General features: G+C 45.4%; 2 protein-coding genes across 4 annotated transcripts in view; one reads left to right on the top strand and one right to left on the bottom strand.

Annotated features, from left to right (window-relative positions):
- The window catches only part of btk (Bruton agammaglobulinemia tyrosine kinase), an 89,603-nt gene extending 84,588 nt beyond the window's left edge, over positions 1-5,015 (bottom strand). Inside the window, exon 1 of one of the 2 annotated variants that reach the window (XM_052021449.1) lies at positions 4,957-5,015. The gene's annotated coding sequence lies outside the window, so the exon portion shown is untranslated. Of the gene's footprint in view, positions 1-4,838; positions 4,935-4,956 lie in introns of those variants that run through there. The other variant, XM_052021452.1, reaches the window with a different exon arrangement.
- A 7,994-nt stretch (positions 5,016-13,009) lies between these two features.
- On the top strand, positions 13,010-24,533 carry rpl36a (ribosomal protein L36A). Of its 2 annotated transcripts, none has more exons than XM_052022241.1 (5): positions 13,010-13,139; positions 15,590-15,695; positions 17,558-17,625; positions 22,775-22,897; positions 24,460-24,533. In XM_052022241.1, exons 1-5 carry the CDS (start codon positions 13,137-13,139, stop codon positions 24,478-24,480), a joined length of 321 nt encoding a protein of 106 aa, XP_051878201.1. In that variant the 5' UTR covers positions 13,010-13,136; the 3' UTR covers positions 24,481-24,533. The 2 variants fall into 2 exon arrangements, with proteins under 2 accessions (XP_051878201.1, XP_051878200.1); XM_052022240.1 differs by lacking the exon at positions 13,010-13,139 and adding an exon at positions 13,245-13,295.
- Positions 24,534-24,782: the final 249 nt, after the last annotated feature.

The following is a 24,782-nucleotide window of genomic DNA, read 5'->3' as shown; positions in this document are numbered from 1 at the left end:
TGAAACCAAAAATCATTTCTCATTTTTCCATGACCCATGCTGCTTCTACAATGCACTTAAAGCCACATGCCAGTGTTCATAAAGGAGACAGCCTGCTCCTTGAAAGGAACTTTAAAAATATTAAGGAATAGCAACTCCTGGCTCCATGACAAATAAGTGTCTTCTGGTCAGCACAGTTTCTGAATCTGGTACGTAAGTGTGCCAGTGCAGGAGTGACACCCTTGATTTCCAGGTGACACATCTTTGCGAAAGGTTTGCCCATACGTGCTGCGCTCATCGCACCCTCAGGAAGACTGACAGCGGTGAACAAGGTTGCAGCAGCAAGCACCAGACCTTGCTCCTCACTGCTGGTCTGCCATTGGTCAGCCTCAGCCTTGTGTAGTCTTCACTGCTACATGTTCAAGTCACCAGCAACTGCTTGTCTCAGGCATCCGCCCTGAGCAAAGACTAGCATTTGATTGGTGTGAAGAGAGTGAGAGTTCCACTCTGGAGATCATGAGATTGCCACTGTGCTTCTTGGAAAGCTCAGTTGCATCACTGATTTCAACCCAATCTCCTGACTGAAGTTGAGTTCCATGAGGGTTGTCTCAGGGCTGGTTGAGCAGCAGTTTAGAATGGTAACCCCACATTGTAGGACCCAACCCTTTGGCGCTATCCAACTGGACATACCGTAATGCCCATTATTCTCAGTCATCATGATTCTTGTATTAAGAGACTATCATGGGTGTTGTTCATTAGGTCAATGTTTTAAGACATTTGACCAGTGGTCACACTCGCTCTCCCATCAGAATACACTGCGAGAGTGGCCCATCACATTGCAATGAGTGGGATGCAGGTGTCAGAGGTGCAAGTTGATGGACCCTGGGTGTTTAAGTTGTCGGCTGCAGCTCCAGAGCTACAGCTGAGGGGATACATTCCTGCATCCAGTAGCATTCAGGTGTTCCAGGCTCTCATTGAGTGGACGTGGATGGTGCAGAGGATAGAACATTATAAGGAAATGATTGATGACTGTGCTGGCTCTCCTCAGGAGCCTCCTAGCCACTGAAAGATCCCTGATCGCAAAGCCAGATGTGGCCCGTGCTGAGCGACATGACCCAGCTCCTGACCTTCTGTGACTCACCCAGTGCTAGTGGCCCTCCCAATCAGAGTCATCCTCCACCATCTCCTTCTGCTTCTGCTGACCTTCCTCTCATGGCTGCACTACTGAGATCGGAGATCATACAAGAAAGAGCCGCAAAGCCTCCATGCCCACTGGACATGGAGTGGTGCGCATCACCTGGCTTGGTGGAGACAGCAGAGTCTCAGCCTGAGCAGTACAATGGTATTCCCCACTTGCTAGTGCAGTGGATCTCGTAGTGATGTGTAGCTAGACAGGGCACAGATGGCCCACCATGTCCACACTGACCGTTGTGCCCAACTGCAATAACCCCATTAAGTCCATAGCCTTCCATGCCTTGGTGGTTCAAGTCCCAAGGTGTATCAATCAGAACAATGTTGACTGCTGAAGATGTCTGTCACTGCAGACTTCTCAAGAATGAAGAAGTGGCACGGTCTTCCAGGAAATTTGTGTTGCGATCAACAGCTGCTTGGATTTTGAATGAGCAGGAGACACTTCTATCCATGAAGAGTTCTGAGTTCCTTGTTTAGATGCAAGAATGCAGTTCTTCTCTTGACCTTCTGTGATTTTTTCAGTGTTGATGCCCCTCCCAATCAAACTCAACCTCACCCCTACTCCTGCTTTTTCTCCCTCTCCTGATCTTGGTAGCTGAGATATTGTGGAAGCCTGCAATTGCTTGATCTCCACATCTAAAGCAGTTGAGGTCATCTGAGTGGTCGGTGTCTCCCTGCAGAATACCACATATCTAACTGACGGCTGCCTTGGCAAATGGGAGCCTGCAGAGACATTGCTCTTCGGAGAGGTGAAGATCAAACCTTGTGTCTCTGAAAACTCCCTGGGGATAGTGTCTTCACACACGTGCACTTTTGTGCTTCCTCCCCTGGGTCCTCAACCCTGCCTTCCCCACAGGCAATGCCTACACTGAAGGTCCTGTTCAACAGTGCCGCCAGCAACTAAACCACACACACACACACACACACACACACACACACACACACACACACATCCTTTAAAATAGCTAACCAGGGGGTCTAAAGCAGGGGGTCCACATCTAAAGCAGTTGAGGTCATCTGAGTGGTTGGTGTCTCCCTGCAGAATACCACATATCTAACTGACGGCTGCCTTGGCAAATGGGAGCCTGCAGAGACATTGCTCTTCAGAGAGGTGAAGATCAAACCTTGTGTCTCTGAAAACTCCCTGGGGATAGTGTCTTCACACACGTGCACTTTTGTGCTTCCTCCCCTGGGTCCTCAACCCTGCCTTCCCCACAGGCAATGCCTACACTGAAGGTCCTGTTCAACAGTGCCGCCAGCAACTAAACCACACACACACACACACACACACACACACACACACACACACACACACACACACACACACACACACACACACACACACACACACACACACACACACACACACACATCCTTTAAAATAGCTAACCAGGGGGTTATTTGTCCAAAATGTACAGGCTGTTAATCAAACAGTGAGCATGTGAAATGTTTTGGTGCAGCTGCCACTGAAATTTGGTGCTGTGCTGTTAAGATTTCCATTGTTAGCTAAGTTACCCTCCAAATGGCCACACACAGGGTGGTGACTTTTTTACTCACAATGACTGATGATGGTCATTTCGGGACCTGTAAACAATTTATGTCAGCAATGTTGCAAAGAGGTGTTACACAGAGCTTTATGCCATTAGGTGTGTACCTGGTGCTGCAAAAACATCAGGCTTACTAGAAACGATCCTGACTAGAAATGGTCACATCCACACACAAAAACACAAGAGCAGGAGTAGGCCATTCAGCCCCTCAACCCTGCCCAGCCATTGAATGGGATCAAGGCTGATCTACACTGGCCTCCTCTGTGCCACTTCCCCATAACCTTCAATTCCTCGATCTTTCAAATATTTAGCTATCTCCACCTTAAATATATCTAATGATCCAGCCTCCAACACCCTCAGGGGCAGAGAATTCCAGAGATTCACTTCCCTCTAAGAGAAGAAATTTCTACACGCTGTAGTTCTAAATGACCTGCCCCTTATCTTGTAACTATGTCCCCACACACACTTTTATTCCATGTATACCAAACTTTTAATTAAAAGGCAGTGAGTGCCATGTGATCCAATTTCTTGGTATTTATCAGAGTTAGAGGGGAGTGCATAAGGGGCAAAGATAGGATCAAGGCACTGGGTAATTCCTCCAGCAAAGAGCAAAGCAAATTATCCCGAGGCAATTCAGAGCATATAACATTTGTCTCTGTGAATAAGGGCAGCATCTTGTGTCCCATGGCCACAGGGCTCAACATACTGTCGAATTTGCTGACCTTGATGAGGCTGCAGTTGTGGTGGGAATATAACAAATTTCCTGTTCCTGATTTCACTGCTACTCCAGAGGAGCAACACCCGTGCATAATATTGAGTGCAGACACAATTCTCTTTGGCTGCAGTGACCTGTAATCATCTGTTGACTGTCATTGGACTTAGACACAAAGGCAAACAGTTCCACGATGCTGTCTGTTAATGCCTTAGTGTCTAAAGGTTAACCCTTCTATGTACTCTGTGTGTATGAGATCCATAAACTTATATGGGGATCTTCAAGTCTTGTGCTTAAACCAAAGTCCACAGTTGCCCATTTTTCAGCAATGGTGCCTGCCTGAGTATATTTCCAATCCAACCCTTGGGATAATTTATAGAACCTATTGATAGCCTGTCCCAAACTAGACAGCACATCCATACCACAGGTTGGGTTTATGATTCAATCGCTTATTAATCGGGAAAAGTAGAGCAGACTTCTCTTAGGACCTCTCAGATTTCAGAATGTCCCAGGTCTATGGTGTTGAATTTCTAATCACTGTTATTGCATCAGAGAAAATGCCAGGTTGTGCACAGAAAGTTCCTACAAGCAACAATGTGATACTGACCTGGTAACCTGTTTGTTAAAGATGTTGGTTGAGAGAGAGAACTCTCACCTCCGTGGCAGAACATGAGTCGTTGGAACTCACACCTCTCCTGCGGAGGGCTGTGGGAACAGTCCCTGAGTATGTGCCCTTAGATTAGACTTTAAGGGATTCGAGGGGTATGGGGAGGAAGGTGTTGTTTTGATCAAGGATTAGCCATGGTTTAGTTAAACAACGCATGAGCCACATGTCTACTCCTTCCCTCATTTCTTTCATTTTTACATTCGTGCAAGGACCAGATGGTATTTTAGCTTAATATCTCCTACAAGAGAAATCACGTTTAACACTGGGGTCATTCTTTGCACTTACTGCAAGAAGGTTTACATTACTGTTGGGAAGATAGTGGTGTACTCCAGAGGAACTGTGTCCAGAAATAAGAGAATGTTAAAGGCAGGGTCCTGCAGCCCCTGTGTGGACAACCATGCCAAAGAATGGAAGTCTTGTTTGTACATTTGCTGGTAGTTCTGAAAACATCGAACACAAGTTAAACATTAGCTCACTCTTTCCAGGGTGCCCACAATTCAGGCAGAGACAACTTGATTGTGAACTGGAGACGACATTGCACAGGCAAGAATGACCACAAAAGGTTAAACAGAAATACATGCTTCACCGTGTACACTCGGGCTAGTCAGGGGAACCAACAGAAATACAGGGACACTCTCTCCACCATTCACTCAACATGGATGAGTGGTAGAAATAAATAGCAAATGCATTCTTAGTTCTGCAGTTCCCCAAATCCAAACCAAGAGGAAAATGAGTTACCTACCAAAACATAACTCATAAAACACTACTAACGAGGATACACATTTGACTGAAATGCAGCACGCAGGTTGTTAGACATCCCAACTCCACAAAGAATCGCCATCCCCTATCCTTTCTCTTACCTACAGACCGCCCATGTACGACTTCTATGATCAGCTGGACTCTCTCTCTTTCTCTCTCTCTCTCTCTGTAACTAATTCAGTTTCTTGGGCAAAATAAGCAATTAAGCTCCACCTCGAAAGTCAGTTCCTCATTCATTTGTTATATGTTAAATGAACATTCCCTTGCTGCCCCCTCCTGTTTGATACTCTGCACGTGGTGTGTCCCATTCACTGCTCATGCTTATTACAACAGGTCAAAGCCCTCATCTCTGAGCCAAGATCTGATTATCTGTGCTCTTACAACAGGCGAAATCCCAGTTCCCAGGTGTGGGAAGGGTGTCTTTGGTTTAGGAATTCAGCTAAACCCAGGAGAGTGGAAAGCAAATAAAACTGCAGGTGCTGGTATTTGAAGCAAATCCAGAAATTCTGGGAGAACTCAACCAGTTGAGCAGCATCTGTGGAGAGAGAAACCAGTCAATGTTTCAGGTCAGGGACCCTTCCTCAGAACTGGACAGAGTGAAGGTGGGGGGGGGGGGGGGTGGTCAGTTTGCAAAGCAGAGCTGGGGGAGGACAAAAGACCAGATGGAGATTGGCTGAGACAGAATAAGTGATAAAGAGAATGAGTACTGAGCATTTGTGAGGCATCTTATAGAGACGTGGTGAGAAAGGGACATTAGCACGATAATGGAAATGATGAGAGATCAGTTTACCTGAAGTTGGAGAATTCAGTATTCATTCCAGAAGATTGCAAAGTGCCCAGACAGAAGGTAAAATGTTGTTCCTCTAGAGGAGACTGCAGACAGCTCGAAATGGGAGCGGGATTGAGAATTAAAGTGGCATGGAACAGGAAGCTCATGATCAACACCACGGACTGAACGCAGGTGATCTGCAAAGCAATCACCCAATCTGCATTTGGTTTCTCCAGTGTAGAGGAGACTACATTGAGAATAATAAATGCAGAAGGAGACACAAGGGACTGCAGATGCTGGAATCTGGAGCAAAAAAACAAGTTGCTGGAGGAACACAGTGGGTCAGGCAGCATCTGTGGAGGGAAATGGACAGTGGATGTTTCGGGTTGAGACCCTTCATCTGGACTGGATCTCTTTTGCACTAATTGCAGAAGACTAGATTAGAAGAAGTGCAAGTGAATCACTGCTTCACCTGAGAAGCCCATGAGAACATACCTCATTTTGAACCTCATGTAAACTTTGTTAGCCAAGTGGGCCACAAGTGACAGTCATCTTAAACTTGTTATTACGAATAGTACAGTGGAAAAAGAGACAGCATAAGAGTAGGAAGGCCAGACTGACATACAGGGATGGATGATGGGGTACAAACAAATAAAGGAGGCATAGAACATAGAACAGTACAGCACAGGAACAGCCCTTTCGGCCCACGATGTTATGCAAACTAATTAAGCTAATTACACCTAATTCCTTTAGCTTTCACACGGTCCATATCTCTCCATTCTCTTCATATTCATGTACCTATATAAGAGCCTCTTAAATGCTTCTATTGTACCTGCATCCTGCACCCACTCCATAGCCTCCACATCCTTCCTATAATGGGGTGACCAGAATTGAATGCAATACTCCAGATGCAGCCTAACCAGAATTTTATAAAGCTGCAACATAACTTCCTGACTCTTGAACTCAATGCCTTAATTAATAAAGGCAAGCATGCTATACGCCTTCTTTACCACCCTATCGACTTGTGCAGCCACTTTCAGGGAGCTATGGATTTAGACCCCAAGATCCCTCTATAATCAACGGAAGCATAGACGGAAGCTTGAACAGATGGCCACAAGTATTATCTAAGTGGAGGCTAGGAGATGGGGAACCACCTTAAGGCCAAAGGTGATGGAGAAGAGACTAGCAGGAACATGCTTTGGAGAGACAGGACTTTAATTACAAATTAGTAAACATAATAAGAAGGATGTGGATGAGGAGGGGGGAAGGCCTCTCAGAATTCAGACTTAGAAGGAGGTGCCTGAGAAACTCAGAGAAAATCACTTAGGTTGTTAATGAGGGGCTTGATCCTGAGTTACACCTTATATCTGTCATCATGAGAGCTTTCAAGCAGGATTGAACAAAGAACTAAAAAAGATCTGGTGCTGGTTTGATAGTGTGACCAACACACAACAGACAGGACCCTGAGGTTGAAACAGTGCATGTTGCCATCTCAGCCTAAACAGCTGATGGTGTTAATGGGTAACATTGAGGTGGGATGCAAGTGCTAGTCTATCTGCTGTTCCTTCAATAAATAATAGGTGGCACAATGATGCAGCTAGTAGTGCCGCTGTCTTACAGTTCCAGTCACCCGGGGTCAATCCTGACCTCCGGTGCTGTCTATGTGGAGTTTGCATATGCTCCCTGTGACCACGTGGGCTTCCTGTGAGCGCTCCAGTTTCCTCCAACATCCCGAAAACATGCAGGTTGGTGGGTTAATAGACTGCTGTAAATGATGCTGAAGTGATAAAATCTGGGCGAAATTGATGAGAATATGGGATTACTGTAGGATTAGTGTAAATGGGTCAACAAACAATCTGCTGGAGGAACTCAGCGGGTCGAGCAGTATCTGTGGGGGGGAAAGAAATTGTCGACTGATGCAGGGTCTTGACGCAAAATACTGATAATTCCTTTCAATCCACAGATGCTGCTCAATCCGCTGAGCTCCTGCAGCAGATTGTTTGTTGCTCCAGGTTCCAGTATCTACAGTCTCTTGTGTCTCTATTGTAAATGTATGGTTGATGGTCAGTGTGGACAGTGGGATGACGGGCCTGTTTCTGTGTTGTACGTCTCTAGGTCTCCAGGATTATTGTCCATATCACTTGTCCATTTTCTGATATTATTCAAGTACTGAAGGTTTGGTAAAGAGGGAATGTGTTCTTTACAAAGGAAACTTTGTTGGAAGTGGGGATCTCGGAACACTATTCTCGAGCGCAAATCTTGCACTGGAACAGCTGCTAATCTGCCAGCTGTGGCAGTGGTTTTGCTGTTACATCTGGGGCAGAAGGTTTTGGGTTCAAGCCCTCATCCTAGAGTCAGTGCAAAGTGAATGAATTAGGGATGGTGATTGTTCTGATGGTGGGTCTTTGACGTGAAACATTCTTTCTCTCTCTCTTTCTCTCTCTCTGTCTCTCTCTCTGTCTCTCTCTGTCTGTCTCTCTCTCTCTCTCTCCACTGCCCCGCCCCCCACAACCCCCCCCAGATGCTGCCTGACCTGCTGAGTGTTTCCAGCATTTCCTATTTTTACATCAGATTGTCAGTTTTTGCAGCTTGTTAATTTTCAGTTCGCATTAGTATTAGGATTTTGGTTATAGTTTCCCCTTGCTGTACAAGTAAAGCCCAACAGAAACTCAATAAGTCAGTGATGATAAATATGATGCTGATGATTAAATATTGTGTTCAAAAATCTCAAAGCAGTGGATATCAGCCAGGGGTGTAATTCTGCTATTTACACTCATTGTTTTCACTTGTCTCTTTACCACCCATTATCTTTCATCATCCCTTCTATTATTTAATCCCTCTTGCCTTCCTATCACACCTCTCCCTTTGTTCTTTCCTCTCCATGATCCTGCCTGCCTACACCTCCACATCTAGTTTGGATGAAAGTCTATTGACCAAGATGATACTGTCACTTCACTGCCCCTCCACTGAAAGTGCCGACTCCACCCCCCCCCCCCCCCCCGAAGGTGCCAACACTCTCGCGCTTCCCCAAAGGTGCCGACTCTTCCACTAAGGGTTTGACTCTCCACATATGCTGCCTGATCTCCAGAGTGCTTCCAGCATTTGCTGATTTTATTAGCGATTCTTCTGTTGCTAAATGTCTGCCTTAAAGTTCCCATGTCAGTAGTCAAGGAAGAACAGGAGAATTTCTCATGAGATCTGCGGGAAACTCTAATGAGTTTCTCGTTTGCTCCTCAGTCAATGACACTAAAACAGATTGTCATCACATTGTTGGTCACGCGAGCTTGCTGTGCACAATTTGGTTGCCATTTTCTAACAAAGAATTTTCAACCTGTAAAGTTAACTCTTGTTTCTCTCTCTACAATGCTGCCCAACCTGTTGAATGTTTCCAGCATTTTCTATTTCTGTTCCAGATTTCCAACATCCGCAGTTTTTTTTATTTTCAAGCTAATTTGTTATTGTTTTACAAATAATAGCACTGCAACTAGCAGCTGCCCTAATACTACATCACAAAAGTACATAACTGACTCTGAAGCTCTTCGATTAGTCCCGACATGATAAATTTGTGCATAAAAGCCAGGAAAAGATTCTGGTCAGAATATTTGTTTCCTGTGAAAGTGCCTTATCTTTCCCAGGGCAAAATTCTACTTTATTAAGTGTTTTTGATCTAAAGGACTACAGATCACTATTTGTAAGTTTAAGTCAAATACAATATCATCGAGAAGTAATTGCATGCTGGAAGGGCCTAACCAAATTAGAAAAGTAATCTGGCTTCTTCCATTCATTAAGTTCAAAATTTGTGGCTTCTACATAATATGAGCTAGGATTAAAGTACAAAGCAATTTAATACTTCATGATATCAACTATTCCAGAGTTTCATCAGATCTGTACCAGTAAAATCACATATAAAATTTTATGTATGTAAAGGAGCCCAAATTAACTCATTGTACAAGCAAACTGTTATTCAGTTTGAAGATTTATATTTCCATAAGTATGCTTGCTTTTTTCTCAATTAATGTCATATTTTAGTCACTCTGGGAATGTATTATTCTTTGCGAAGGAAGTGGTTCCACGCGCATTAATAAAATTTAAAAATTGAGATAACTATTACAGATGATTGATAGCAAGTATTATAACCTCTAAAGGTGATCCAGAACAGCTGGACCAGGGGGATTGTGTAGTCAAAGATGTGGGAGACAGGTTGTGAGGTAGGGAGAGATCTGCAGGGTTTAGGGCTGTTATGGTCAAAAGTTCTTCCAGCAATGGAGTGGAGGGACTGTGCTCGATCCTAGGGTGATGTAAATAGATACGATTGGAATCAGATTCCTCCAGGCCGACCTGAGCAAAAGAATCCAGACTGGACTCCAGAGCCACTCTGATGTCCTGTGCAGTTGAAAATACAGCACAGAAACAAATCAGCCAGTACATAATCCGGCCAGCAGCTCCTTCAGACACTTCATTTGGTTCCACTTCCAAGCTCTTGCAACCTTTTTTTTCCCTTTTGGAAGGTTATACTGAATCTGCATCCATCACCCTTTTGTGCTGTGCATTAACTTTCACAACAACTCACTCTGTAATCCAGTCTCATCTCATCTCCAGTTCCTTTCCCAACTATTTCTGGCCCCTGGCTGCTGATCCTCCATCAGGAACAGAGCTCCTAATTACACTGTCGAAACCCTTCAGGGTCCTGGTGCAGTATGGAAGTACTGTGGTGCGGAATGAAAATGGAGGGGCCTCAAGACGCATCATCCGATTGGCATGGATCTGGCAACATCCACGAGAATCTGTGATCATTAGCAGTAACCTCATGGCCCAGATATCACTCACCCCACCATTATTGTCAATCCAGGAGAACAACCTGGCTCAATGCAGTCAGCAGAAAGGCATGCTGGGAGCAGCAGCAGGCATATCCAAGAATGAGTTGCCCACCTGGTGAACTGGCAACACAGGGCTGCACGTGTGCTAAATAACATAATAAAACAGCAAGCAATAGACAGAGACAAGCAAATCCAGCTCTGAAACCTTGTCACAACCAATTGTGAATGGTGGAGGACAGCAAAGCAGCTAACTGGAAGAAGAGGCTCCAAGAACAGCCCCTCCTCAGTGGTGATGCGGTCTATTATGTGACTGTAAAAGGCAAAGCTGAAGAACTTCAGCCCAGAAAGGTGGAGGATTCATCTCAGCTTCCTCCTGAGGTCCCCATCAATGCTGAGGTCCTCAGCTTCCTCCTGATCTCCCCATCATCACCATCACAGAAGCCAAAAGGGGATGAGGCTACTGCATGTGGCAAAGACTATGGGACCAGTTGACATCCCAGCTTTAGTATTGAAGACCTGTGCTCCAGAACCAGCTGAACCTCTAGACAACTGTCACAGCAAGGTTGCAACACTGGCACCCACCCGATTATGTGGACTGGCCCTTCTACAAAGGGCAGGACATTCCATTCTATCTGATAATTGCCCTGAAGGCCACTCTCAATCATCAGCAGAGTGATAGAAGGTATCATTGAGGGTGCTGTCAAGCAGCTGCTGCTTATCATCAACCTGCTCAGCAGTGCTGAGATCAGGTTTTACTAGATAAGATTATTAGGCACATGTACATCGAAACATGCAGTGATATGCATCTTTGCATAGAATGTTCTGGGGGCAGCCTGCAGGTGTCGTCATGCTTCTGGTGTCAACATAGCATACCCACAACTTCCTAACCCCTACGTCTTTGGAATGTGGGAGGAAACTGGAGCACCTGGAGGAAACCCACGCAGTCATGGGGAGAACATACAAACTCCTTGCAGACAATGGCCAGAATTGAACCCAGGTCGCTCGCACTGTAATAGCATTACACTAACCGCTACACTGCTGTGCCTGAACCTCACAGCTCCATGAAAATCAAAAAAGCTGCAGATGCCAGAAATTGGAAATAAAAATAGAAAATGCGAGAAACACTCAGCAGGTCAGGCAGCATTTTTGGGAAGAGAAAAGGTTAACATTTCAGGTCAAAGACCCTTCATCAGAAAGTTCTGCTGAAGCGTCTGTGGCCTGAAATTTTAACTGTTTCTCTCTCCACAGATGCTGCCTCACCTGCTGAGTGTTTCCGGTGTTTTCTGCTTCCACACAGCTCCAGGATTCACCACAGCCTTAGTCCAAACATGGATCAAAGGGGTGAATCCCAGAGGGGAGGTGAGAGTGAATGCCCTTGACATTGGGGCAGTGGTTCATGGCATGTGGGGTGAAGGAGCCCTGATAAAAAAACCTGAAATCAGTCAGAATGAAAGGAAAACCACTCCATGCTGGAGTTATACCTGGAACAAAGGAAGATGGTTGTGGTTGTTGGAAGTCAATCTTCACAGCCCCAGGACATCACTGCAGGAGTTCCAAAGGGCAGTGTCCCAGGCTCAGCAGTCTTTAGCTGCTTTGTCCATCATAATGTCAGCAGTGGTTGTTTTCATTGAATACAATGTTCAGTTACACTCTGACACAGAACAGCCTGTATGCAGCAAGAAGTGAACAACATTTAGTCCTGGAGTTCTTAGGACATAGCACATGGCGGCAGTAACAATTTACCATATATTCTGGTGTCCAGGTTCTGGAGCCAATTTATGGTCTCTGACATAGGCATGAGATCTTCAGTCTTTGGGATTCTCTTCCCCACAGGGTATGGAGGCTTAGGCACAGAGTTCATTCATCCATATTTTTCAGGATATTAAAGGGATTGAAGGACATTCATTGGAGGGGGTGCAGAAAAATTCACCAGGGTGTTGCCTGGATTCCAGGGTTTCACTGGATAGGCTTTGTTTGCTTTCCCAAGAGTGGAGGAGGCTGCAGGGGTGACCTGATAGAGATGTACAAAATTATGAGGAGGATAACAACACAAAATGCTGGAGGAACTCAGAGGGTCAGGCAGCATCTATGGAGGGAAATAGACAGTCAACATATCGAGTCAAGACCCTTCATCAGGACTGGGAAGGGTAGATAGGCAAGAATGTTTTTCAATGTTGGGGGTGAAGAGGACATAGCTTTAAGGTGAGAGGGAGTTTTAAAGAGGATCTGAGGGGTAGATTCTTTTCACATACAGAGTGGTTGGAGTCAGGAACACACTGAGGTAGTGGTGGAGGTACAAGCTCCCATGACATTTAAGAAGCATCTAGACAAATCCTCGAATCACTAAGGCATGGGAAGGCTAGAACCCTAATGTGGGCTTAGTGTGGATAGGTACAGAGGATGGCATGAACATGATGGGCCAAAGGGCCTGTTTCTTAGGTGTGCAACTCTAAAATGGTGCTGAGGAGGGAGATCAACTGGAGAGAGGCAGACTAGAGGGACCGAATGGCCCACACGCTACTCCTGTTTTTTATGGCCCGCTGGCCCCGCCCACTCACCCCGCCTTCGCTCGGTCCTCCCAGTCACTCAGACCTCCGGCATCCCAGCATTCCGCCGGCACTGAAAGCTGCGTGGTGACGTCAGCACGCTCCTTTTTTTCCCGTCTCTCTCCGGGTGCAGGGTAGCGGGGGAAGAGATGGTGAGTGGTGGTTTGTGACTTGGGGATCATCGGTTGCCATCCGCAGCAGGAAGGGCCGGGAGCGGCGCAGGGAGCGGCGCGGCCGTGTGTCCTGCGCCGGGCAGCCCGGCCTTTGGCCGAATGGGTCGATGGGGAGAGCGTCGAAGGCAGCGCCGGGTAAAGCCTGCGGCCTAGTGGTGGAGGGAGGGTGTACCGGCCGTGGAGGGGGCCCGAGGGAGGGTGTACCGGCCGTGGAGGGGGCCGGAGGGAGGGTGTACCGGCCGTGGAGGGGGCCGGAGGGAGGGTGTACCGGCCGTGGAGGGGGCCGGAGGGAGGGTGTACCGGCCGTGGAGGGGGCCGGAGGGAGGGTGTACCGGCCGTGGAGGGGGCCGGAGGGAGGGTGTACCGGGGTATGGCGGGTTTGCCCAGTGAGGAGGAATGGGTTGACAGGCACTGTGTTTTCAAGAGTGCAGAAGAATGAGAAGAAATGTCATAGAAATTCGCAAAATTCGTCAAAAATTAAAATAAAAAATCTGAAGTTTGACAAGGTTTTGCATGGTAGGCTTCTTCAGAAGGTCAGAGGGCAATGGATCCAGGGAGGCTTGGGTGTGTGGATTCAGAATTGGCTTGCCTGTAGAAAGCAGAGGGTTGTGGTGGAGGGAGTGCATTTGGATTGAAGGGCTGTGACTAGTGGTGTCCCACAGGGATCGGTTCTGGGACCTCTACTTTTTGTGATATTTATTAATGACTTAGGTGAGGGGGTGGAAAGGTGGGTTTGCAAGTTTGTAGATGACACAAAGATCGGTGGTGTTGTGGATAGTGTGGAGGGCTGTCGAAGCTTACAGAGGGATATTGATAGGATGCAGAGCTGGGCTGACAAGTGGCAGATGGAGTTCAATCCGGAGAAGTGTGAGGTGGTACACTTTGGAAGGATGAACTCCAAGGCGGAATACAAGGTAAATGGCAGGATTCTGGGCAGTGTAGAGGAGCAGAGGGATCTGGGGGTTCATATCCACAGATCACTGGAAGTTGCCGCACAGGTGGATAGGGTAGTTAAGAACGCTTATGGGATGTTAACTTTCATAAATCATGGGATTGAGTTTAAGAGCTGCGAAGTAATGGTGCAGCTTTATAAAACTCTGGTTAGACCACACTTATATAGGAAGGATGTGGAGGTGTTGGAAATGGTGCAGAGGAGATTTACTAGGATGCGGCCTGGATTAGAGAGTATGGATTATGAGGAGAGGCTAAAGAGCAAGGGCTTTACTCATTGGAGAGAAGGAGGATGAGGGGAGACATGATAGAGGTATACAAAATATTAAGAGGAATAGATAGAGTGGACAGCCAGTGCCTCTTTCCCAGGGCACCAATGGTATACAAGAGGGCATGGCTTTAAGGTAATGGGTGGGAAGTTCAAGGGAGGTTTTTCACCCAGAGAGTAGTTGGTGCATGGAATGCACTGCCTGGGGTGGTGGTGGAGGCTGATACGTTGGTCAAGCTCAAGAGATTGTTAGATAAGCATATGGAGGAATTTAAGATAGAGGGATATGTGGGAGGAAGGGGTTAGATAGTCTTAGGAGTGGTTTGAAGGTTGGCACAACATGGTGGGCTGAAGGGCCTGTATTGTTCTGTGGAAGTAGAGAATATTGGAAACACTCAACATCTGTGGAGGGAAGAACTGTCAATGCTTCAGGTTAAAGCTCCCTCCTCATCAGAACAGGACCCTTCTGATGAGGGTCTTCAACCTGAAATGTTAATTCTGTTTCTTTCTCCACGATGCTGCTTAACCTGAGTGTTTTAAGCATGTTCTATTTTTAGTGCCATGTAAAGAGTTCGGCAGAGTGGAGGCAGGAAGGGTGCTTCCCCTGGCTGACGAGTCTAAGGTCAGGGGTTGCAGTCTTGGAATAAGGGGTAGGTGGTTTGTCACTGACTTGAGAAGAGGCTGGTGAATCTTTGCAGTCCTCCACCCCCAGACAACTGTGGATGGTCAGTTATTGTTTGTGTGGTGATAGATTTCTGGATCAAGGGATGTAGGAGTAGAGCAGGGAAATGGTGTTGAGGTGGAACTTCGATCTTTTTCAGTGGCAGAACAGACTGGAGGAGCTGAGACAGTCCTGATGCAGGGTTTCGACCCAAAATGTTGACAATTCCTTTCCTCTCTCAGATGCTGCTCGACCTGCTGAGTTCCTCCAGCAGATTGTTGCTGGAGGGGCTGAGTGGCCTGTTGATATGCTGAACCCTGTGACACCTTCACAGTGGAAGGTTGTGTTCCTGTGAAAGTGTACTGTTCTTTGATGCAGTATACAACTCTACAGCACCATCAGTATAATGGGACTTGCTCTGGGAGAAGCTTGAGGTGCTTGGATTTGGAGCATGGTGCGTTACTTCCCCATGTCGCCCTCCTCAACTTGGCAGTGGTTTAGGAATGCTGTCTCAGAGTTTGCATCATTTTCCTTTCCTGTCTTCTGCAGGTGAACGTGCCGAAGACCCGCAGGACCTACTGCAAGAAATGTCGCAAGCACCAGCCACATAAAGTGACCCAGTACAAGAAAGGAAAGGACTCGTTATATGCACAGGGTAAGTTTGCAAAAAGTGGCCAGGATTATAGCAGAGTATAATCCATTTAGAGATGTTTGAATGTTAACTGTTGGCCACTGAGCCCTGCTTGCTGTGCAAGGTACCACTCCTTGTTCAGAAGATGGCACTGGAAAGTTCGCAAATTAAAACTTCTCTGCTTAAATATGCTTTTCCCCATGTTCTCACTCTCCAACTGCTCCTATTCACTTATTGACTGGGTAACCTTGTTTACAACTTATCCATGTAGTCATCCTAGTTTTACCCTATCAGAGACATCACCTACCTTCCCTGCAGTTTAACAAGCTTTTGTCTCCTCCTCAGTTCTGATGAAGGGTTGTCAAGCTGAAATATTAACTGTTTCTTTTTGCACTGATGTAGCCTGACCTGTTGAGTATTTCCAGCAATTTCTACATTATCTCATCTTAACTGTTGCAGTCTTGTATGGTCTTTCCATTAGACAGAATGGTACAGTACAGGAACAGGCCCTTCAGCCCACCAAGTCTGTGCTGACCATGAATGCCAATCTAATTAATCCCATCTGCCTACAAGATCCATATTCCTCTATTGCATGCCTCTTCGTGTGCCTATCTAAATGCCTTTAGATGTTGCTAAAGTACCTCCTACCACCATCCCTGGCAGCGCGTTCAAGGCACCTGCCACTCTGTTCTTTAAAAAAAAAATTGCCTCGCAATTGTGGATAGTGTAGAAAGTTGCCATAGATTACAATAGGACATTGATAGAATGCAGACCTGGACTGAGAAGTGGCGGATGGAGTTCAACCTGGATAAGTATGAAGTGATACACATCAGGAGATTGAATTTGAAGGCAGAATAAAAGGTTAATGACAGGACTTTTAGCAGTGTGGAGGAACAGAGGGATCTTGGTGTCCATGTCCATAGATCCCTCAAGGTTGCCACGCTGGTCGGTAGGGTTGTTAAAAAGCATATGATGTGTTGGCCTTCATTAATTGGGGTATTGAGTTCAAGAGTCGCGAGGTGATGTTGCAGCTCTGTAGAACTCTGGTTAGACCACACTTGGAGTACTGTGTTCAGTTCTGGTCGCCTCATTATAAGAAGGATTTGGAAGCTTTAGAGAGGGTGCAGAGGAGATTTACCAGGATGCTGCCTGGATTGGAGAGCATATCTTATGAGGATAGGTTGAGTGAGCTAGTGCTTTTCTCTTTGGAGAGGAGGAGGATGAGAAGTGACTTGATAGATGTGTACCAGATCAGAGGTGTCGACCAGAGACTTTTTCCCAGGGTGACAATGGCTAACATGAGGGGATGTAATTTTAAGGTTATTGGAGGAAGGTATAAGGGGGATGTCAGGGGTAAGTTTTTTTTTAAACAGTGGTGGATGTGTGGAACACACTGCCGGCAGAGGTTGTGGGGGCAGATACATTAGCAACATTTAAGAGACTCTTAGACACATGAATGATAGAGAAATGGGGGTCTATGTGGGAGGGAAGGGTTACATAGATCTTAGAGCAGGATAAAATGTTGGCACAACATTGTGGGCCAAAGGGCCTGTGCTGTGCTGTTATGTTCTATAATACTCCAGAGAAATCAGTCCATGTTTGTCCAATCACTCCTTATAGCTAATGCTCTCCAATTAAAGCAATATCCTGGTGAACTGCACATATTACTCCCGATTATGGCATAAACAAAGTTTTAGTTAGCTGTGACATGACTTGCTATATGTTATACTCAATGTGGCTTGATTTCCTTTTTTTATATATAGCTGGGTGGAAAAATTGGCTTCTTTAGCTGAGTATGGCTATTTTAATGGTATGTGGGGTCATTTTAGCCATAGGGCATTGTTTGAATGCTTTGATACCATATCTAACTGCACCTCCTCCTCCAGGGAAGAGGCGTTATGACAGAAAGCAAAGTGGTTATGGCGGACAGACAAAGCCTATTTTTCGAAAAAAGGTAAGCAGAGAGCAACTTTGTTCACTCCAGTGCTATACTTCTGTCAATTCTTTTAAACTGGCCCCCACAAGTGAATTTAAAAGCTCAAGTGTTAATTCTATGCAGAGCTTGGTAACACCATGATCAGAATGTATTTCTGACCCAAAGCCAACGAAACAAATAATTGGGTCATTTTTTCAAAACATGGCCAATGGAACAAGCTTCTTTGTACTTTTGCACAGTGGAAATGAGTGGCATAGCAAGTGGAACCACTGCCCCATTGCTCCAGAGACATGGGTTCAATCCTGAACTCCAGTGCTCTCTGTGCATTTTGCACCTTCTCCCTGTGACTGTTTCCCCCAGGTACTCTGCTTTCCTTCCACATCCCAAGGATGTATAGGTTGGTATGTTAATTTGCCACTGTAAATTGCCCCTGGTGGTGTATAGGTGAGTGGTAGAATCTGTGGAGAGTTGATGGGAGTGTGGGCCTGTTGCTCTGTTGTATCCCAATGAGTGGATACAATGTGTGGCTTTGCAAGGCAAATTGTAGCCTCTTCAATTTGTACTTGCTGGCTTAGCTTCAGCTGGTTTGTTGAAGAGTGGGTTCTGATCTCACTTTGAAGTTAAGAAAATAATCTCAACTGAGGTCCTGAAGTGAGGTGAAATGAAATCAGCATTCTTAAGACACCAAGGTACTGCTGCCTGTCGGGTCTTGCTGGCTGCTCACCTATTTACCACATCACTACAGTGACTGTTTCAAGGGTTTTTTTTGTTATCAGGTAGCTCATTGAAATCAAGAAAGGACTCTGGAGGTGCAAGTTTTTTCCTAATTGTCCAAGTGACTATATGGAGTCATGAGTAATACAGCATGGAAATGGGCCTTTCAGCCCAACTCATCCATGCCGAACAACGTGCCCACCTAAGCTAGTCCCATTTACCTGCTAGTCCCATTTTCCTATCCATATATTTATCTAAATGTATCCTGAAATGTCATCATTTTACCTGCCTCAACTACTTACTCTGGCAGCTTATTCCATATACCAACCACCCTTTGCATGAAGAAGTTGTCCCTTAGATCCCTTTTTAAATCTTACCCCTCTCATCTTAATTTATGTCCTCTAGTTTTTGGTTCCCTTTTCCTGGGGAAAAATACTGTATGCATTCGCCCTATCTATGTTTCTCATAATTTTATGCACCTATAAAGTCTCCTATGCTTTAAGGAATAAAGTCCTAGCTTGCCCAATCTCTCCCTTTCTCGCAGGCTCTTGAGTCCTGGCAACATTCTCATAAATCTTTTCTTCATTATTTCCAGCTTAATGACGTCCAACACAAAACTACACAATGCTCCAGGTGTTGCCTCACCAACATCTTGTACAACTGCAACATAATATCCCAACTCTTATACCCAGTACCCTGACTGATGAGGGCATGCCAAGTGATGCCTTCACCACCCTGTCTACCTGTGACACCACTTTCACCAAACTATATCTTTGCTCCTCAGTCCGTCTCTTGCGCTACACTCCCCGACGCACTACTATTCACTGTGTAAGCCCTGCCCTGGTTTGACATTCCCTAATGCAACACCTCACACTTACCTGATTGAATGCCATTTGCCAATCCTAGACCCACTTACCTAGCTGATCAAGGTCCCCCTGTAATTTTTGATAACTTTCTTCACTCTCTATGATACCACCTATTTTAGTATCATCCACAAATTTACTAACTGTGCATTGTACATTCTCATCCAAATTGTTTATATAAATAACGAACAACAAAGGTCCCAACACAGATTCCTATGGCACACCAGTAGTCACAGGCCTCCAGTCCAAGAAACAAACTTCTTACCATCGAGCCAACTATGAATCCAATAAGCTAACTCTCCCTGGATCTCTTGTGATTTAGCCTTCCATGTGGGACCTTGTCAAAGGCCTTGCTGAAGTCCATATAGACGATGTCCGCTGCCCTTTCCTCATCTGTCCTCTTGGTCACTTCTTCGGAAAAACTGAAGAGGTTTGCCAGACATGATTTCCCATGCACAAAGCCGTGCTGGCTTTCTCTAATCAGACCTTATCTATCCAAATGAACCTTCTGATACTAAGGTCTTGGATGCGTAATGTTTTTGAGATATTCAGCAGGTGCAGGTACAGAAGCCTTGATGTTACAAACACGTGAAGAGTTTCTTTGCATATGTAGCCGCGATGAATGCACTGAAAAATAATTCGGGCCCCATTTGAGTTGCATGTATTGTTTTTCCCATTTAAAAATTCCTGTGTGTGTTTATCTGCAGATGTAAAATACATTTCCCTGCTCTTGCAGCATGGGTTTACGTAAGCATTTCCCATAAACTATATTTTCCACTATAAATATTTTTTTTTAAATTTTTAACTTTCCTGTCGTCTGTAATTTCTGTCAGCTATTTCACAATTTGGAGCCTTGAAATAATTGCCATTGGGAGCTGTGGACATGGGATCGGGTACATGGGAATAGAGGCATGCTGTCTAATCCCTTGGGCAGTTTGGCCATTCTGTGAGGTTATCACTGATCTGTGACTTGATGCCCTTTTCCCCAAAAGTCTTAACACTTGTGGTTAGAAAAATCTGTCTTTGTTTAAAATTTAACTACTGACCTTGCAAGCTTCTAGTGTGTCCTAACTTCACCCTGCAAGGCCCAGTTACTCTCCAGCCATAGATTTCTTAACAAGTAGGAATAGTTTCTTCCTACCCTATCAGTTGTCCTTAATATTTTGGAAGGACGTGTGGAATGGATGCAGTGCTAGAGGAGGAGGGTGACTTAGAACAATAGCCATAGGAGAGATGAGGATGGGGAGTAATATTGTAGACAGTGTTCAGTACTGGGGAGAGAACAGATCCCAAAGCAAAATAATGCAGGTGGTAGAAATCTGACAGAGTTGGAGAATGATAGAAATGCTCAGTAGGTCAGACAGCATCTGTGCAGAGAGAAAAACAGTGAACGTTTCGGGTTGGTGACCTGGGTGAGCTAAACAAGTTTACAGGTGCCGAGGACAATGGGGAAGTGGAGAGAGTGAATGGGAGGGGGGTGGTTTGTGATAGGATGGAAACCAATATTTGGTTTATATATTGTCCAAGGCATTCTCACCAACCAGCAGGTACTAGACCCAACTGAATGTGTTCTTAAAAACAGAAGCCATCTCAAAGAACTTTGCAGGAAATGAAGGACTTTGAATTGTGGTGGCTGTTGAAGGATAGCTGGTAGCCTATTGGAGTGTGGCAAAATCCCACAAATAACTCTAGTTTTATTTATGCAATGTTTGGGTGGGTATAAGTATTGGATAGGACATAGAAGAATTCCCCAAAACCAATTTTCCGAATAAAGTCTTACGTCTCCACTAGAGGCACGTAGTGTCCTAGATTGTTCCATCTGAAAAATGTTGACTCTGCAGTGCACTCCTTGGACTGCACTGGCAACGTGGCCTCAGACAGAGGGTAGGTCTGCCTCACTCTGGATATCTATGCTGTTTTTGGAATAGGGCTTGAACCCACAATGGTTAGGAAGCATTGTCATTTATCTCAGAAGGTACAGATGATAAGACACAAATTAAGGCAGTAGTTGGTTGAGAATTGTCTGATCACAATTGCAGCCAGTTATATCCTCCATGTCTGGAAGTGCAGGGTCTCATTGAACTGGGCAGGTTCAGGTTTCTCCCTGGCTCTTTCTGGGTGATGGGTGTGTGGGTCACAGGCCACACATCTGATGGTTAGTTGCATCCTCTGGTGTTAGAGTTGACATTGACTTCCCAATTGCTTTTGCTGTAAATTGGGACTCTCAGGTGGATATACCTCACTCTTTGGGACCTGGGCACTTCACCCTGCTGCTTTGCGTATCTGCCTCCTACACAAATTGTCTTGTCGTTAGCGGTTGTCCAGATTGAACTGCATCTCTGGTATGTTCTTTGAGTCCTTCCACAGTTCTCCATTTCACCTGAAGTTTTGTCCATTTGAATGTGGCCACCAGTGCATGTTGGCAGAGAGTGTGTCACTCCTGTCTTCACCCAACACCCAACTGGTATTGTTAGCTGCTCGTACAGCACAAAAACAGTACCTTCATCCCACCATGTTCAGGCTGAACATCAAGCACCCATCTACGCCAATCTCATTGACCAGCACTTACTCAGTAGCTAATGTGCCTTGGTTCAAGTGTACATCTACATATGTGAGAATCTCTTCCTGCACCACCCTCTTAAGGCAGTGTGTTCCAGATTTCAACCACCCTCTGAGTAAAAATTCCTCCTAAACGTCTTGCAATGGAAGAAAGTTTCCCACTATCTACTGAACGAAGCCACTCCTTCTGTGTATTTTTATCAGGTCCCCCTCAGCCTCCTCTGCCCCAAGGCAAACAAACCCAGCCTAACTGTTCTCCTCATAACTGAAACATTCCATCCTAGGAAACATCCTGATGAATCTCCTCTATACCCTCTGGTGCTGTCACCTTTCGTAACTGGAACTGCACACAATATTCCAGCTGTGGTTTAACCAATATTTTAATATTCCAAATTTGAACAATAACCTCCCTGCTCTTGTATTTGTAGCAGTTAGCGTAACGCTTTACAGCGCCAGCGACCCAGGTTCAATTCCCGCCACTGTCTGTAAGGAGTTTGTACGTTCTCCCCGTGTCTGTGTGGGTTTCCTCCGGGTGCTCCAGTTTCCTCCCACATTCCAAAGATGTACAGGTTAGGAAGTTGTGGGCATGCTATGTTGGTGCCGGAAGCGTGGTGACACTTGCGGGCTGCCCCCCAGAACACTCTACGCAAAAAATGCATTTCACTGTATCTCGATGTACATGTGACTAATAAAGATCTTATCTTATTCTGTGCACTGGATAGTGCAGGGAAGTATCCCTAATGCCGTCTTCACCAGCTTATCTACCTGTGCTGCCACCTTTGGGGATCATTGGGATTGTAAATGAGAAGTCTCTGACGTACAAGTGTGATCCTAGTCTGTACTTTGCCCAGTGTGCTGTCAGAGAAGAATAATCTGCTGAAGTATTTACTTGCTGTTTATGTCTGATCTGGCAGTAGTGATCTCAGCTGGATACAGTCATTCTATAGCCTATTATCTGGCTCCTTGATGTGGGACTGTGGGATATGACTGAGCCCCTCCTCATCAGCCATTTGTGGGCATTGTGATTTCAGGCCAAGACCACAAAGAAGATTGTGCTGAGGCTGGAGTGTGTGGAGCCCAACTGTCGATCCAAGAGAATGCTGGCCATCAAGAGATGCAAGCACTTTGAACTTGGAGGAGATAAGAAGAGAAAGGTATGTCTGAGTTTGGGACAGTCAGACTGCATTGTTATCTGTGTGGGTCTGTGGCCCCAGTACTGGAGGAGGGTGATGAATTGTGTCCTCTGTTGGATTTGCAGTTACCACGTTAATAGAGTACAGTTTTTGAAGCAGGTGTGAACATAGAACAGTACAGCATGGGAACAGGCTCTTTGGCCCACAATGTCTATGATGACCATGGTGCCAAATTAAAATTAATCCTATCTGCCTGTGCATGATCCATATCCCTCCATTCCCCGCATGTTCATCTGCCTGTATAAGTACCTCTTAACCATTGCTATCACATCTGCTTCCATAACCATCTCTGACAGCATATTTCAGGTGCCTACCACTGTTTTAAAAAAAACAACAAAACAACTTGCCTCATAAATCTCCTTTAAACTCATTCTCCCCACCCCCCATGTTAAAGCTATGCATTCCCGTCCTGGGGAAAAGACTCTGACTTGCTACCCTATCTTTGCCTCTTGTAATTTTATAAACATCAGGTCTCCCCTCAGCCTCCAACACTCCAGAGAAAACAGCCCAAGTTGCTTACCCTCTCTTTGTAGCTGAACTCTCTGATCCAGGCAGCATTCTGGTAAACCTCTTCTGCACCCTCTCCAAAGCCTCCACATTCTTCCTGTAATGGCAACCAGAATTGCACACAGTACTCCAAATGTGGCCTAAGTTTTATACAACTGCAAAATGACTTTCTTACTCTTTACACTCAATGTCTTGACTGATGATAGCAAGTATGCCATACAACTCCTTTACCACCCTATCTTCTTGTGTTGCCATTTTCAGGGATCAGTGGACTTGGAGGCCCCAAGATCCCTATGCATCAATGCTCTTAAGGGTCCTGCCATTTACGGTATACTTCTCAGATTTGACCTCCCAAAGTGTAACAAGTCACACTTGCCCAGATTCCACTCCATCTGCCATTTCTCTTCCCATATCTGCAACTGATCTATATCCTTCGAAAACTTTCCACAACTCCACCAATTTTTGTGTCATCTGCAAACCTACTAATCAGCCCATCTACATTTTTGCTATATGTGCGCTCTGTTACGATTCTTTAAGGGCTTAGACATGATATTACAGGCTGTTGTATGCAGTCCCATAAGGACTTTGTTCTGTTGTCCATATGCAGGATGAGAATAGAGCAGTTTGCATGCTTCCTACTTGATGTACATTCTGAATTGATGCCATATTGCTGATCATATGTTTTAAGTTGAATGCTGGCAGTGATTGTGCATCAAGACGGTGTTGTTTAAATGTCCTGGGACATTGTAGAGGTAGCTTTGCTCTGTACCTAACATGTGCTTCATCTAGCCCAGAAATGAAAGGTGACACGGATAGTCAATATCCAGCTAGTAGTGGACAGTTCTCAGGAGGTTACCTGTGGTGCTGCAGATTTGTGGCAGTGCTTCTTCGGAAGCTAACCCTGTGGGTGAAGGTGTTGAGTACTTTGAATAGTGATGGACACTGGGGTAGTGCTGTTGCTGTGTGTTGATATTTTAAATATTTTTAACACCCTTTGCTCTCTGCTTGTTTTGCAGGGTCAAGTCATCCAGTTCTAAGCTGCATCCTTAGATTTTTGGAGTTCACCTACACAATAAAAATCATCACATTTTCTGGTTGCCTGCTTTCTTTTCCCACATTTGATTATTTAGCGCAGAATGTAATGGAAAACCTTCATTATACCATGGAGTAATTTGATGGCCACAACACTTAAGGATGTTAAGGTCTTGAAGGTTGGAAGTGACTCACCAGAACCAGCATACAGACCTTTGGTTATTTGAAGAAGTTGATTGTTAATGGAGAAACCAAACCTGATGGGAATTCAAGATCAAATGGTATAAGGGCTCACAGTTATGTTCAC

This window comes from Pristis pectinata, chromosome 8 (assembly GCF_009764475.1).
Source record: "Pristis pectinata isolate sPriPec2 chromosome 8, sPriPec2.1.pri, whole genome shotgun sequence".
NCBI classification, from domain to species: domain Eukaryota; kingdom Metazoa; phylum Chordata; class Chondrichthyes; order Rhinopristiformes; family Pristidae; genus Pristis; species Pristis pectinata.
The sequence above is the reverse complement of the archived record's forward strand: the minus strand, read 5'-3'. Positions and strand labels throughout refer to the sequence as shown.